We start from the raw sequence: 16,511 nt of genomic DNA, 5'->3' as shown, positions 1-16,511 counted from the left end.
ACGCCGCTATGGGTTTGGATGGGGCAGAGGAGGACACACAGACACTGTTCATCGGCACACGGCGTGAGGTATCAGTGAGTGCACAAGGAAATAATGCTCTCGGCCCAAGGACCCGCACCTCAAGCTAGCTTTCTGCACTCATGATCTTATGATCTCTTATGATCCTTTACAGTCCCCGTGCTGGTTGAAAAACTGTTTTACATTTTGCACAATTGTCATCATTCACAACTATTTAGAATAAACAGCTGTTTGGGATGCTCTTCAGTAACGCGGGCCGTTACGTTTCCCGCTGTCATAAAGAACGGCAGCATCCTTGCTGTCTGCCTGCCCCAGGAATGTCCCGCTGTCTGCCGCTGTACTCAGATGTGTCTCCGGTTGGAAGTGCAGCACCTGAATGCTAGGAGCTGGTGGCAAGGGCAGAGAAAGCTGCCGCAGACTGCCATAGTGGCTCGCTTGGGGGCCGAAGCAGCCATCCTTGTCCTTTGTCCGCCTGGCTTTGGTTCCCAGTAACAGTGACGTAGTTCTCGCCGACCAGCTTGCACTCCCCACAGCTGACTGACTCTTGCAGTAACACAGGGACTACTTGTTGGAGATGCTTCGTGCCGCGCTTGCTTTGTCTGCAGTGGCGAAAACCCATCCTGTGCGTCTGGGTGCCCTGCTGCACCTCCTGCCACTTGGTCACCTTCGTATGGTGGACCCGAGTGGGCCGATCCGGTTGCCACTCCCATCTCTGCTGCCTTGTTGCACGCCAGACCTGCTGCGACACCCACAGGACCAGGTGCTTCCGGCTGCGAAGCACTTCTGCTTTCGTGACGCTCTTGTCGCTCGCTCCGCCACATCGCTCCTTTTTAGGACAGCTCAAAGGGGCTTTAGACAAGCCGGAGCCTTTCTTCGGCATAGCGATGATGTCTTCAAGTGTAGGTTATTTCCCATTCAAGGGTTCGCTGAACTCAGCTTCGAAGCCCTGCCTGTATGCAGGCGGGGTATGCTTGTTCCACACTATCTAGCATGTCATCCGGAATCTTTGGGAAAGTGCTCTCTTCTGCAGGTGTAGGGGAACTTCCCCAAACCCAGACACCCGCGCTCGGTGGCGTTTCGCTGCCTTTTTCTGCCACTTGTCTCCCACATGCAGGGAGACTCCACTCGACCTGCTCACCCGCTATCAGCTGCACCTCGCAGCGCTTCTCCACCGTCTTCAGGAGAGCACGCTCTTCCCCGGTGTTCCCTGGGATACCGCTGCTTTGCAACAGCTTCTCCGTCTCGATCTTGATTGCTGCATGTTCCCCTCTCGCTGTTTTGTTGTCCCGCTGGCTTCTTCCTTTGCATCGGTTCTCGATTTTCCTTCTTTGGGGTTCCACAGGTCCTTTGATTATCCAAATCCCACTCCTACCACCAATGTAGTGTGCGCCGCTCTGGGTTCGGATGGGGCAAAGAAGGGTGCGTGGACACCATTCCTTGCAAACATTTATTGGTCACTGGCTCACAACGTGAGGTATCGGCGAATATACAAGGAAATGATGCTCTGGGTCCGAGGATCCCTTTTTCCTCAATGACCCACACGTCAAGCCAGCCTTCCACACTGCCCAACATTCACTAACCCCCTTATTATCCTTTGCAGCCCCCATGGCAGTTGAACTATTTCACATTTCCCACAATTCCCATGATTCACAAGTATTTACAATAAACAGCTGTTCCAGCTCAAATGGGACATCCTTCAGCAATGCGGGTTGTTACAATACAATACGCAGACCATATGACCAGTTATGATGTCACTGCTTGTGGGCCAATGCACGAATCGTGAATATAACACCAGCGCAACACAAATAGCATAGCAATTATAAGTATAATGGTGACATAATCAAATGATTGCAAGGAACAGCAAAGCAAAGGACAACAGCTGCAAAAGGACAGTGTTTTGAAAGGAGAAAATAAAAAAATGAAAGCAAAAGTGCAGTGAGAAAACAAGTTATTACAGAAACAAGTGAGAGAAAACACGGTACAGACATAGCTTTATTGAGTCCGTATGGGGATATTGTATTTAAAGAGTGAATATACCAGACGTCTCTCTGTAACGGATGTCACGTCCCACCGCGTGAAAATGTCTGGCTTCAGGAGATTTTACATCTTTATTCACAGCGGGACATTTATGTTCAGTTATTCTCAATTTTAGAACCCTTTTAGTTTTACCTACACAATTAAGTTACACAGGCATTGCAGAAGATGAACTACATATTCGGGTAAGTAATTTTGCCCGTAACTGTCATTACTTTGTATTAATGTGGATGCTTATATGAACCGCCCATGATCATTGCTTTGCAACAGATACAACTGTGGCACTTAATCATCCTACAAAATAGGGATTGTGAACCCTATGGGTTGTTTATAATCATTGCTCTCACCAAGTGGTCCATTGAGTTGGGTGCTCTCATATACGGACCTGGGTGGCGTTTGAGAAGCAGCGCCGGCACGAGGATCGATGTTCAGAACGTGCTGCTGCTGGTTCACTTGTGTTTTTTTTTTTTTTTTTTACACTGCTGGAAATGGTGCTCGGTGTTCTGACTACAGTTGTTGGAGCGAAAGGGGGCTGTAACTGTACTTGCTGAACATTAGAAGCATGACTAGGAACTGGACAGTTAATAGGTGGATGGCTTTAAATTGCATATTCATGAGGATCTACCTTTGTCTTGATTATTAGGGAAATACTTAAGTGTTTCCGGGCGCAGTTATCGATGGGTTTGTGCAATTTAACATATATACTTTTAAGTCACAAGGGTTTCACGTCGCGTGTTCGATTTTAGCTGTGGCTCCGCAAACCGTCAACTGTACTGTGTGCGCCTGTACTAGGGTGAGCACCAGCCCAGTGTTCAGTAGGCTGGCGTGGAGTATATTACCCTATTAGGAGATGGATCACATTTATAATATTTCTTATATTTTTTTTCTTCCTTCCTTGTGTTATAGTTAAGTTTTTGTTAGAGCAAATACTGTGGTGACTTTGTTCTCCCCACCTCTACAATATGTGTGTAAGTACAATTTGATGAAGTGTATTGAGTTCAGTGCTGGTAAACAGCCATACAGTATTATAGAAAAATGGATGCAAGGAGCCTTCTGTGTTATGTTATGTTACGATGATAACTGATGTTAACCGTTGAAGTAATCATGTCCATTTTAATGACATTTGGTGAAATTTGAACATGATGGGCATCTGTTTTGGGGTTCAGGGACACAACAGTTTTTAACATTGAAACTAATGGTAATTGGATATTCAAGTTATGAGACTTCACCTTGCAAAGTGTTCCCAGGCTCTGCTGCCACTCATCACCCCCCCCCCCCAAACTGTGTTCTGTGCCCCCGCAGCACCCACTCCTTCCTGCAGTCTAACTCGGCTGAGTCGGTGGCCATGGGGCTTCTGAGACAGTTTGAAGGGCTGCAGCTGCCTGCCGCCTCTGAGCTCGACTGGCTGGTTCCAGAAGACGAAGCACCCCAGAAGGTAGGGGAAGCACCAGCGTTCGTGTTCTCCGGAGCTCAGACACGTGCTTGTATGGTTACGTGACCACATGTTTGAAAAAGTAGTACTTATTTTCCAAAAAAAGCCCACTTCTAATCATAACTATTTTATGGCTCTTTGTCTGTCATCAGCCTCAAGTTATTTTGACCGCTGCCCGACGTTAAAAAATATTATAAAGTTAATCCTCACATGGCCAGGTTAATGTGGATGGGGGCTCAGGATCATATACGTAGTTTTTAAAATCATTCTAACATGACGGGTGTCTTGTCATATGGAAACAAAATGTTTTAGCCTCTCACTTAATCATTTAGTTTATCACCTGAAATATTGAAATACAGTTATTTTTTTTAAGAAATTGTCTTTAAATTCTTCCAGTGTCCTACCACCAGGGAGAAAAATTATTGATGATTTTAATGAGGTGGAGGATGCTGCTACAAAAAATATGATAATTCCTTCCAACTCTGCTTTTGCAGAAAGTGTTTTTGTTACTTGTTGAGAGTTGTATACTTGAAAATTGCTTGAAATATTTAAATTAAGTGATTTTTAAAAAAAATTTGTTATCACTTAGCCAATTAACCAACAAATCTTTTTCCACATTTTTGGAAAATTCTGGAAAATATTCCAAAACTTTCTTTACATTAATAATAACATTAAAAATAGTATTTAAATATATAAAAACATTTTAAATATATACAATAAATATGAAATACTAAAAATAATAAATATGAACAGTAATATTATTACATACTGGTCTGTCCAGTCATTCCAATTTCTGCTCACATGAGGTCTGGTCATGCGCGGAGGAACAATAATAATCTGTAGTCTAAGAATATTAATGGTCGATGTCAAAGTAGAGCACTTTGATACTTGGTTTAATGTTCATTGCGTTGATATATCTCCTGTTCGTTCACTCTTTGTTCCGGTCATTTTCAGCTGCTTCCCATCCCTGATTCCTTGCCCATTTCACCCGACGATGGCGAGCACGCTGACATCTACACACTGCGGATTCGAGTCCGTGGAAACCTGGAGTGGGCTCCTCCGCGGCCTCAGATTGTCTTCAATGTCCACTCTCCGCTGAAGTGAGTTCAGTAGAGAAGGGATGATTGTATTTTGGAAGGCCCCTGTTTTTGATCTCACAGGCTCCCTCTCTACCAGGAGGAAGGTGGGCGTGGCCAAGCAGAACTACCGCTGTGCAGGCTGTGGCACTCGCATTGACCCAGGTAAGAAACACTAATGCTGCAGTCTTGGAAAAAGTCTTAAATAAGTAATTTTCAGACTGATTAATATTAATTATCAAGAATATACACACACACACTGGCTGAAACCACGTGTCCCGAGCGGGGTCACGGTGAGCCGGAGCCCAACACAGGGTATAAGGCTGGAAGGGGAGGGGACACACCCAGGACGGGACGCCAGTCCGCCGCAAGGCACCCCAAGCGGGACTCGAACCCCAGACCCACCGGAGAGCAGAACCTGGTCCAACCCACTGCGCCACCGTGCCCCTTCCAGTGGGAAGTAAAATGTGTTAATTATCTTGTAATTTGGATACAGTCAAATATTGTCACGTACTAATTTTGCACATTCTGTATGTTGACAAGAGGTGTTATAGTTAAAAAAACATTGACAAATTGGCGCAGCATAGATTCCCTATTAAGTAATACAAGTGGACCTCGACTTGTGACATATATGACTCACGGCAGTGCGAACTTATTGACAGTTGTCCCCTTAACCTTATTACATTTTTATTTTGAGTCCTGACATTTGGGTGTACCGTCTAGAGACCATCGCCATCAGCTGTACGATAACAGCGGTTCACGGCCCTGCCGTGAAGCAGCACTTTTCTTATTGTTTGGGTCTCAGTCAGTGTTCAGGTGTCTGGCAGTGATTGAGTTTTGTTTACATTTACTTAGTGATCCTCTTGAAGTTAGTTTTTATGTAAAATGGAAAGCGAAAAAAGTGGCTATTCATTAGTGAATACAGCACGGTATTAACTACTTAGTTAATTACCTGCACTGTGTTTCATTTTATAATTGCTGAACTGTATTTATGTTATTATTCTGTATTTGTATTATTCCAACGTGAATCGTGTGAAATTCATGAAAAAATACAAATCTCAAAAAATACTTATGGTTCATATAATACAGTATAAGGGTATTTTCGAATAATGACAAAGTCAACTTACGACAGAGTCTTCGGAGCAGAACCCTGTCATAAGCGGAGAACAATGCGTATTCTTTCTTCAGAAATATCCAGCTGTACGCTTTGGAAAAAAACTCAACAACTAATTCAGTACTCTGACGGTATCCTAGAAAAATAATTTCTATGAACCATTTTTTTTCTTCTTTCGACACGAAGGGTATATTAAGCGGCTACGGTTCTGCGAATACCTGGGCCGCTACTTCTGCCAGTGCTGCCACGAGAACGCCCGCGTTGTGGTGCCCGCCCGGGTCCTGAGAAAGTGGGACTTCGCCAAATACCCTGTGAGCAACTTTGCCAGAGACCTCTTGGGGAAGATTGCAGGAGATCCCTTGTTCAACCTCAAGGACATTAATGGCGGTCTCTATAAAAAAGTCAAGGCACTGGAAACTGTACGGGTGAGTTCTCTGGAGCAATACCTCATATTTCTCCTGTTGGAGTGGCAGGAGGTGGCGTAGCGGTTAGAGGTGCCGCCTTACACTTGGAAATCCCATCTTCTGCTGTAGTACCCTACAAAAAAGATTTCTACCCAGAATTGCTCCTATAAAAATTACCCAACTGTATAAATGGGTAAATCACTGTATGTAGTTTAATAGGGTGAATCTCTCTGGAAAAAGCATGCATAACTAAGTTACTCCCCATACATATTACATTTGACCCCTTATTTTACGACTGGTCAAGTTATGAATTTTCAAGTATGCAAATGTTAATTTAATTTTAATTGTATTTTCATCACCCGTCGGTTTTTCGATCTTCTGTTTGTAGCGGAGACAGCGCAACCTGTATTTACAAACCGAGCCAGCAGAACTCAGTGAAGTACACATGAACGGAGCAGGAATACAGGACTAACTTAATTTAGCTTGCTTCCAGAGTGTTTACAGTTTGTGCCTGGTGTTTGTGAATGTCGGTGATTCTGATAGCTCTAGTAAGAAGAATCGTGCTGTCACCATGGAGACCAAAATTTAGACTAAGTAAAGAAAGTTGAATGTGTTGAGTTGAACAGAAGTTTGCAGAGATGCTGTCTTTTTATTTTCATTATTATTATTATTCGTTTTGTAATAGTACAAATCATAATAAATCTTAATAATAGTCTTAATATATAGAAATAATAGTTTTAATAATAGTCTTAATAAGTTTTAAGAGTTTGGTTAAAAACTTCTACCAAGTAACTTTTGAAAATATATTCTTATTTACATTTATTTATTTAGCAGACGCTTTTCTTCAAAGCGACTTCCAATGAACTCTGTGTAGTGTTATCAGCCCACACACCTTATTCACCGTGGTGACTTACACTGCTAGATACACTACTCACAATGGGTCACTCATCCATACACCAGTGGAACACACACACACTCTCTCTGTGTCACTCACACACTGTGGGCAAACCTGAACAGCATGTCTTTGGAGTGTGGGAGGAAACCAGAGCACCCGGAGGAAACCCACGCAGACACGGGGAGAACACGCAAACTCCACACAGCCCGAGCGGGGATCGAACCCACGTCCTCTCACGCCACCCAAGCGCTACTCGCATAATAGTACTGTAGTACGTAGCTGTAACCACAATTTTTACAGAACCTAACCATTGAATAATATGAGGGACACCACTATTATTATGCTTTTATTTATTGTGACTTAGTAGTAACAGCGACTTGGAGTTATGAACAAAATGATTTATGAAGAGATCTCCGCTCCTAGTTGTGTTTGTGAGCTGTGGTGCCAATATACTCTAAGTTTTGCCTTATCTCTTTTTCAGCTGCTGAGGGTTCAGCTCTACCACATGAAGAACATGTTCAAGACGTGCCGCTTGGCTGATGGGTGAGGTTCGATCTGCTCTTGGTCGTTATTATGCATTTTGGGCTTTCCTCACCGTGGTATGTCTCATTTATTCAAAGGCTGCTGGATCAGTTTGACTGTGTCCCTGCTCACCTGACGGAGGACCTGCACCTCTTCTCCCTCAATGACTTCAAAGCTGCGCGCAGTGGAGAACTGACCGCCAAACTCCGAGAATTACTGCGTTTGGGTTCCACCCACGTTGCGGGCTGCGTGGTAAGATCATGAGCTACTTTAGACAAATGCGCAGAAGCTGCAATATCCCGTCTCATTTTATGTCGGGGAATTTTTGCAGATTTATGGTATAGTTACTGAATTACAGGTGCTCCTCGACGGGCTTACGGCAGCCTTCCCATTAGCTTTCTTATGCTATTGTTGGAGTCCCAGAGTTTGTTGGTAGCACTGAATGATGATTGCGCCATCTGCTATAGGATAACGTGGCCGTGCTGCCAAAAGACAACCGTTTTTCTCATTGTTTGGGTCTCGGTCAGTGTTTGGGTGTCCAGCAGAGATTGCATTTTGTGTGCAAAATATTTTGCTTGTGATTCCCTTTAAGTTAATTTTTTTTTAGAATGGCTGGCAAGAGGAAAAAGTGAGTTTTCTGGTGGTTCTGAAAACAAGAAGACAATAGATTTAGAAATGACAGTGAAAACAGCACACGCACACACACACACACACACACACACACACACACACACACACACACACACACACACACACACACACACACATTGTCAGAACCGCTTGTCCCATATGGGGTTGCGGGGAACCGGAGCCTACCCGCTAACACAGGGCGAAAGGCTGGAGGGGGAGGGGACACACCCAGGACGGGACGCCAGTCTATCACAAGGCACCCCAAGGGGGACCCAGTCCAACACACTGCACCACCACACCCCCCCGTGAAAACAATAGTACAGCATAAAGATACGATTATAATAACCGACTATATTTTTTATTATTCTGTATTAGTATTTTTTCAACATGAATAATGTGTGAAATTAGTGTAAAATATAACAAAGCATACTATGCAATGTAGCATTCATCCATGTTAATTGTTTCCCTATCCTTATGGTTCACATAGTAAAAAGGGATTTTCGACTCGCGTTGTTGGAACAGATCCCCCTCATAAGTCGAGGACCACCTATATCCTACTAAAGATATAGCTTAATAGCTAGAAGAGCATACCTGATTTTCTTATTAAACGACTGTCACTTCTCGGGATTATATATTGCTTTTATTCACTGTCAGCTAGAACATGTACCATGCCTGCAGAGGTAGAGTAATCTATAGGACACAATGAGTGTGGAATTGACATATTGACCTTTCTCAATTCTGTCTCCCTCAGCTCTGCCAGGGGAAAGGGTTTGTGTGTGAGTTTTGTGGTATTGAGAAAGACGTCATCTTCCCGTTCCAACTGAACAAGTGCCGGCGGTGTGAAGGTGAGCTTCTTCGCCTGCCTGGAGACCTGTCTGGTGCTCACTCGGCCGCCACCTCATCCCGGCAGGTCTGGAAGTTCTCTCGGCCCTGCAGGCTGGCTAGGGCCCTGTCCCGAGAACGGAAAGAGGGCGAGGGAGGCGAAGAGACGGTACAGGAGGAAATGATCAAGAGAGCTATAAGAAATATGAAAGGAGGAGGAAGTGGTGAGGAAGAAGAGGGAAAAAGTGAGCATATAAAAAAACTCACAAGATGGCCTTTGGTGAAATATTGCTCTCTGGACGGAGGAGGCGAGGGCAACGTGAAGAATGAAGGTGGTGCGGGGCAAGGTGGAAGGAAAAGAGTCAGATTAGTCAAAATGATCAAGTCTGGCATGTTAACGAAGGCCTTGTCAAAAGAGGGAAATGTGAACCGATGCAGGGAAGATGGGGAAGTGAGAAAAGGTGATGAGGGACAGGTAGAGAGTGAAGATGTGGCAGAAAATGGAGGTGAGGGGAAATCGTGGATAATCCCTCGACTGAGCAGACGCACCAAGTTAATTTATTATGGTGGGACTGGGGAACGAAAAGGTGTCGGAGCTCAGCCAGAAGGGGAAAGCGCCAAAAATGTGAGTAAAGGCCTGGAGATGCTTTGCGAGAGGAGGAAGCTCCCAGAAACCTACAAGTTCCTGGGCGGTTTCACATTACATGGGAAGGGCCAGGATGATGAAGAGGTAGCTGTGAACATGGGCTTTGCTAAAGGCGTAGAAAATAAAGAACAAAGTGGAGTCAGGGTTAAGGCATCCCAGGGTGGGGGTAGTGCAGACTCGTGGTCCAGGAAACCTCTGAAAGCCAAGACACCATTCAAAAGAAGGAGAGAGAATGAAAGCGAAAGGAAGGGCACGGGAGGGGAGGAGAACACAGACTGAGGAGGTCCAGAAAGGAAAGTGGACGCACGAGGACTCGCACGCTCGTTGAAGTCAGTTGTGCGGAACACTTGAGACTTCTAACAGCAGTTTATGGGCAGGAAAATTGCAGAACTGACTTGAATGATAGAACAGACAGTACAGGAAGAGCGAAAACAAAGTTTGGATTGAGGTACAACAAAAAAAAAAACCTGCAACGTACAAGAAATAGGAGAAAGGGGGTGAAAACTGTTTCAGGCTGAGAGCTCAGCTTAAAGTGCTTTAAAAATTCCCAGTTCAATGGAACAGGGAGGAGAGGCTGAATCTGGTTTAAAAAAGGGCAGTACAGAGAGAAGTGGAACTATGTGAACCTTCTTTAGTTATTTCTAGTAGGACAAGCAAAGCTTTCCTTCATTCATTCAGTACTGGATGGGTGGTTGACAGTAAAGCTGGACCGATTCTGCGGTTCCTCCAGTTTTTTCTATGGCAGAATGTCCCCTAATCTCACTTGGCCGGGTTGAAGAAGAAGTGGAAGCGGAAATCCTCAAAATTCCAGAAAAAATGTTCAAAGCACTGAGTAAAATGACAAAAAAAAAAAATCCTACGAAAACAGATGAATGTGCAAAAACATGCTGTACTTGGATGGATAGATTGATAGATACAGTGCTGCTTAAATTATGTGAACCTTATAGGGATGGTCATTATTCTTGTATAAAATCTTAAAATAAACTCGTAATAATGAATAAATGATTATGATTTGCACACCTGATTCTACTTACCTACTTGGTGTAACCAGTACATCTTGGGGTTCACTTATTTTTGCACATGGACTACTTCTGTGTTTCTACCACACGCACATGATTTCTTCTAAAGCAACATATGGAACGGATCATTACACACCTATTATGTCACATGAGAAGGACTGCTTCTCATTAAATAACCGTTTTGTGCTACGACTAAGGGGTCCAAGGGGTTCCCATATTTTGAAGCAGCACTGCAGATTGATTGATTGATAGACAGATACTTCATTGATCCCATTATTTGCACACATACCACAAAGCAGTGACAGAAGATGCTGGAAGAACACCGGAACAGGTGTACATCACACCCAGACAAGCGCAAGAGTGTGCAAATAATGAACTGCAGATAAACAAAAAAGCAGCACTGGGAGCTCAACTGGACCATCCCAGAGAACACAGCGGTCGCTCTAGGGTGTTTTGTCTGAAGTCTCGTGGTCTGGATGACTTCACACCCCGCTTTCACATTAGAATGCAAAATGCCATGTGAAAACTGGCCGGGCCTACATGCTCGCGGGGATCGGACGCTCACAACTGGGGTCTGGAACGAGGCACATAGTGTTCATTTTTGATACATTTCCGAAACGCTGATTGTTGTTAAATTTCAAATATAAGCAATGGTATTTTTAATATTTGTAATGTTTTTTTATAGTAATGTTCTGCACTTGTTGAATGAATGCCGGGCCAGATTTACTGACTCAGTGCGAAAGTTGAGTGTGTTTTTTTTTTGCACGATGGCTGGGAGATTTGGCTGGTGCCGGGCGCTCTTGGCTGCACGATGAGGTTGTAGAAGCGTTGTGCTGTTGAAGAGTGCCGTGGGGGCAGGGATGCTGATGGTATAGCTTGTTCTGAAGTCTACAGTGTTTTTTGTCCTTACTGCACATCATGTAGTTGTAGAGCTTTGAGCGGTTCCGGAATGGCGTTGGTTTGGGTGCTATCTGGGTGTCGCAATGGAAGGCGTCTCACTTCGCACTGACTCGCCACTTTCCTCTGCCTCGCTTTGCATGCGGCTGTTGGTGCGGGAGCGCTGGTTTTGCTTGTGATGTTTAAAACACAAGTGTGTAAAATCCTGCTTTATACGTATTTTATACAGATCCGTTGACCTGTTGTTCTGGTCAATACTGCCGGTTTCTTGTGCACTGCCATCAAGTGTGTCTTCCGATACTTGCCCGTGTTGTTTCTGACGGCTGCGTGTGACTCTTGATACGTACAGTTTGTCGTAATTTATTCCCATTTGAGGTTTTTTTATGCAGTGGAAAATGATTTTACCGTTCTTGAAATTTTACTTGGATAATAAACATTTCTGTTCACTGCCCTTTCTTTGTGCTTATTTGAAACAAGTGAAAAATGTCTTGTGTTTTTTCCCCAAGGGTGTGTTTTGACTGATTGGTTGGGAATATAATTTTTACATATTCATCACAGATAATCCTACATACCATGGGTGCCACCCAACTCTCACATGTCATGCTGTGTGTCGTAAGCAGTGGTTTGTTGGACACGTCGATTATAGACTGTGACGGTTAAGATCCGTCTCGGTGGGGACGCGTCTCAACTGGTGAGGCTGCGACTTTGAGCCGCAGTGTTCAGTAGTACCCCACCCATTCTTTGTGCTACTGAGAGAACTATCTCAGTCTGCTGGACCACCAGCTACTCCAGCTGTTAAGAGCCATCGGGTCAATGTCCTCCTCTGGCGATCACATGAATGGAGTGACTCCAGCAACTTCTGTCCTCCACTTTTCGCCTTTGTGTCGAAAGGAGCGTGTTCGTTGTCGCTGTCACTGAGTCCACCTGTCTGGTTGCTGGTCATCCTCTTCTTTTCCCTTCATCTTTCCCAAGCATTGCAGTTGTTTTGAGAGAATTCGATCTTTGTGTGATTTGTCCAAAATATGATAACCTCAGGCTCATCGTTTATGCCTCTAATGAGAGTTCCGGCCTCCTTTGAACCAGAATCCACCCATTTGTTTTCCATGCTGTCTCTGGTGTCCTTAAAACAGTCTTCCAGCACCACAGTTGAAAATATATGTTCATCCCATGTATAATGTTATAGAAAATAAGAGAAAATATCTAGTTTTATTACAGTTCTACCAGGTGCTGATCTCATATCTCTTGCCTGCTAGATCCTTTCTTAATTGCTGATCCCAAGAGGCAGAAGTTGACTTCTACGTCTTCACCATCAGCAATAAATTTTGCTGTTCCAGCTGTCATGATGTTTGTCTTCAGATTTAAACCCATCCCCATTTTTTTCAGTTCATCCGGACTTTTTTGAAACTCCAGTAACAGGAGTTTTTGGTTCCTCTGAGTTCCTTGTGGCTGTTTGGCTGATCACTGCTAAACATGTCACCATAGATGACTCAATTTTGACTCAGCTTGACCTTTTAGGTTTGTCATAGTTACTTTTTAGTGGCTAGAATATATGAACAGACTTAGGAAGTAGCATCACTGTTTCACAACATTTTCCCAATAATTTCCTTTTTTTTTTTATTGCTATGAAGTGGGGTGTGTTATACTTGTGTAATCATGTTTGGAGGATAACTCCATTGAGTCTCTCTCTCTCTCTCTCTCTCTCTCTGAATGTTTTTAGAATGCAAGGCTTGTTACCACAAGAACTGCTTCCAAAAGGGTCAGGTGTGCCCGCGGTGCCAGCGACTTGCCGACAGGAGGGAGCGGCTGGCGCGGAGGAACATGGAGGAGCAGGAGGATGAGGGTGGGGGCACCTAACGCACCAATCAGAGGGAAAGTGTGAGGAAAAAGGTGGTGGTTCTAGTGAGTTCTGGGTATTTCCTTCCGACACTTACAGGTCTTCCCTTCGTAGGTGCTGAGAAGTTTCTTAGGCACTGTGGCCAGAAATTGATTTTTTTGTGCCTTTGATGAAATTAATATTCACAGGATGCGGCGCTGCTTGTGTCTCTGAGAAAAAGAGATGAAAAATAAAATTCAGATATTTAAGCTTGCTGCATTTCACTTAGTATGCTTTGAAAAAAAGAAAAAACAAGCAAAAACTGTAATTAAATTTAAGTGGATTTTCTCTCTGTTCACTATGCAAACCTGAACTGAATGTGGCAGCTGGTAGTGTAGTGGTTGGAGTTGCTACCTTTGGAGCCGAAGGTCATGGGATAAATCCCACCTCTGGCTGTAGTACCTTTGAGCGAGGTACTTACCCTGAATTCCACTAGTAAAATCACACACACACACATTGTCTGAACCGCTTGTCCCATACGGGGTCGCAGGGAACCGGAGCCTACCCGGCAACACGGGGCGTAAGGCCGGAGGGGACACACCCAGGACAGGATGCCAGTCCATTGCAAGGCACCCCAAGCGGGACTCGAACCCCAGACCCACCGGAGAGCAGGACCCGGTCCAATCCACTGCGCCCTGTTTAGTAAAACCACTCAGCTGTATAAATGAGTAAACAGTTGTAGGTGGCTTCACTTTCCCTGCCTTCAAAAGGTAACAGCTTTGACCACACTTAGCTGAGTGTCAGTGGACAGGTGACACTGACCTTCACTTTACACTGATGCTGTGTGATCCGTGTGTGTTTCTCAGAGCGGGTGCCGCTGATTCGTTTCCAAAAGTCAGCGGAATGATGGATTGCACGTTATGAAATTCTGAGTGTTGGAAATTTGCAGAGTGTGTACCTGAGGCCTTATTTATAACAGAGCACCATGCTTGATTTTAATGCACTGCGTTATGTTGCTCTGCTCTATTCAGGTCAGTCGTTTTAGATGCTCTGTTTAACAGCGCCAGTTTCAGTGTTTAATGTTTACATAACTTTTTGCGATGTTGATGATACTGTCTTTAGTTTTATGTGGCTATTTTCACAGTTTTTTTTTTTTTTTTTTCCTGAATCTGTGCCCATAATGATGTCTGTTCGCTGAATACAGTCATTGTACAAAAGGTGTGTGTTTGTGTGCGATGCCGTCAAGGTACACTTCACCGAGCGAAACAACGTGTTCCCCTACCTCATAGCTGTAATTCATTCCTGAGAAACCAATTCTAAGTTGAATTCTCATAAGTCCAAGATGTAGTTACAGTTAGTTTCAATTGCATTTTTTTTTTTTTTTGCCCAAGACCCATAATTGATGCCTATATATGCTGAAATGATGGGTACAATTACTTTGGTATTTAAAATTAATTATAGCACTATATGACGAGGCATTTTCCATTCATTGTTTACTCTATAATGCTGTATGGCTGTGTAACAGCACTCAATCGGCTCCTTTGTAGCTGTTATTCACCGTACACTTAACACTCATAAGCAAAATATACATATGTATGTACTATGTATGAACTCAGTGTTTATTAATTCATTAATGAAAAAAAAAACACAACAGAAGAGTATAGACAAAAGAAATCAATGAGAACAATGCAAATGAAGTCACACTCACTGAACAAGTTGACATGGTTTGAACAGTCCAAACGGTGTCTACGATTACCTAAACTGTAACAGGTGAAACTACACACACACACATTGTCTGAAACTGCTTGTCCCAAATGGGGGTGCGGCAAACCAGAGCCTAATCCGGCAACACAGGGCACAAGGCTGGAGTGGGAGGGGGCACACCAAGGACGGCACGCCAGTCCATCACAAGGCACCCCAAGCAGGACTTGAACTCCAGACCCACCGGAGAGCAGACCTCGGCCGAACCCGCTGCGCCACCGTGCTACCACCCACCCTTCAGGTGGAACTAGCCAAGGACAATTCAGGTTGAGAATTTGACAATGCATAAGCCTAACTGTAACTGCACAGAAGACCACATGGTGGCGCTGCTCGCTGGTCTGAGTAGCACAGTAGCACTGGTGTCTCAAAGCTCCTGGTTTATGTGTGTGTGTGACATGGGTTTAATCCCCTCTGTGTGGAGTCTGCATTTTCTCCCCAATTTTGCATAGGTCTCCTCACACAGTCCAAAGATGTCTCTAAGGTGTACTGGTGACACTAACTGCTCCATGGTGTGTGTGTGTGTGTGTGAGATGTTGCTCTGCTGTATAAATGATTGAATTATTGTAAGGGGTTTAGTGCAGCATATATATCATTATAAGTCACATGGAAGATGTGAGACTGTTTATTATAGGGAACTGATGTTTTCACTGCTGGGATGTTTAATGATGTACTAGAACTTGTGGAACACTTAAGAGGGCAGAAGAGCATTCTGTATTCTCTATTCCGGCTACTTGGTTACAAAAGCAATAACAAGAAATTCCTTTGACGCTTGATTTATGCTACGCTATGAGCGACTGTCTTTGGTGTGAGAACATTGGAGTTTACCAATAACAAGACACAACATGTTTATGAGTAAAAGTTGCTTTATTACACTTACATTTACTTTTATTCATTTACCAGGTGCTTTTCTCCAAAGCGACATACATCTCACAGAAAATACAATGTGCGCATTATATTTGCAGAAAGAGATACTTAAATGCACATGCGTGATTCTGAAGTACAGTTACTTTACTTCTCACCATATGAACCAAGGTACATCACATGAGTAGCTGCATGAAAGTTTCTCACCAGATTTTCTCTGTCATAAGCATGCACGCCTGCACACCTACTGTTCAACCTGTTTTTTCTCCTTGTAGCAGACACAAAGACCTCCAAGGGATTCATCCAAAATCTAAGTGGAATTTAATGAGTAGAACAAACCCTCTGTTCTAGAAACTTCTACAGCCAGCGATATCACAGACAGAGGAAATACATACACATGAAAACCATATGGTGATAAATAAAAGTAAATAAAAAAAAAAAATCATTACATAATAATGTAAAACAAAAGTAATAATGACAGCAGATCATTAAAAAAAAATCATAGTAACATAAAATATGTACGCTCTGCACGGTGGCCTCGGATGAAGATGACAGATAATACTACAT

At 43.7% G+C, this 16,511-nt stretch overlaps 1 protein-coding gene across 7 annotated transcripts in view; it reads left to right on the top strand.

Moving 5' to 3' along the window:
- LOC108940479 (run domain Beclin-1-interacting and cysteine-rich domain-containing protein-like) overlaps nucleotides 1-13,825 on the top strand; it is a 30,662-nt gene extending 16,837 nt beyond the window's left edge. For 4 of the 7 annotated variants that reach the window (XM_018762717.2, XM_018762727.2, XM_018762709.2 and 1 more), the window contains exons 13-19: nucleotides 3,355-3,487; nucleotides 4,439-4,584; nucleotides 4,661-4,725; nucleotides 5,861-6,099; nucleotides 7,455-7,516; nucleotides 7,594-7,747; nucleotides 8,877-10,420. In XM_018762717.2, coding sequence (XP_018618233.2) covers nucleotides 3,355-3,487; nucleotides 4,439-4,584; nucleotides 4,661-4,725; nucleotides 5,861-6,099; nucleotides 7,455-7,516; nucleotides 7,594-7,747; nucleotides 8,877-9,872 — 1,795 coding nt within the window. In that variant the 3' untranslated portion in view covers nucleotides 9,873-10,420. Of the gene's footprint in view, nucleotides 1-3,354; nucleotides 3,488-4,438; nucleotides 4,585-4,660; nucleotides 4,726-5,860; nucleotides 6,100-7,454; nucleotides 7,517-7,593; nucleotides 7,748-8,876; nucleotides 10,421-13,226 lie in introns of those variants that run through there. The other 3 variants (XM_018762743.2, XM_018762735.2, XM_018762752.2) reach the window with 3 other exon arrangements.
- The last annotated feature ends 2,686 nt before the right edge of the window (nucleotides 13,826-16,511 follow it).

This window comes from Scleropages formosus, chromosome 2 (genome assembly GCF_900964775.1).
Source record: "Scleropages formosus chromosome 2, fSclFor1.1, whole genome shotgun sequence".
In the NCBI taxonomy this organism is placed as follows: Eukaryota; Metazoa; Chordata; class Actinopteri; order Osteoglossiformes; family Osteoglossidae; genus Scleropages; species Scleropages formosus.
This window is presented reverse-complemented; position numbering and strand designations above follow the sequence as displayed.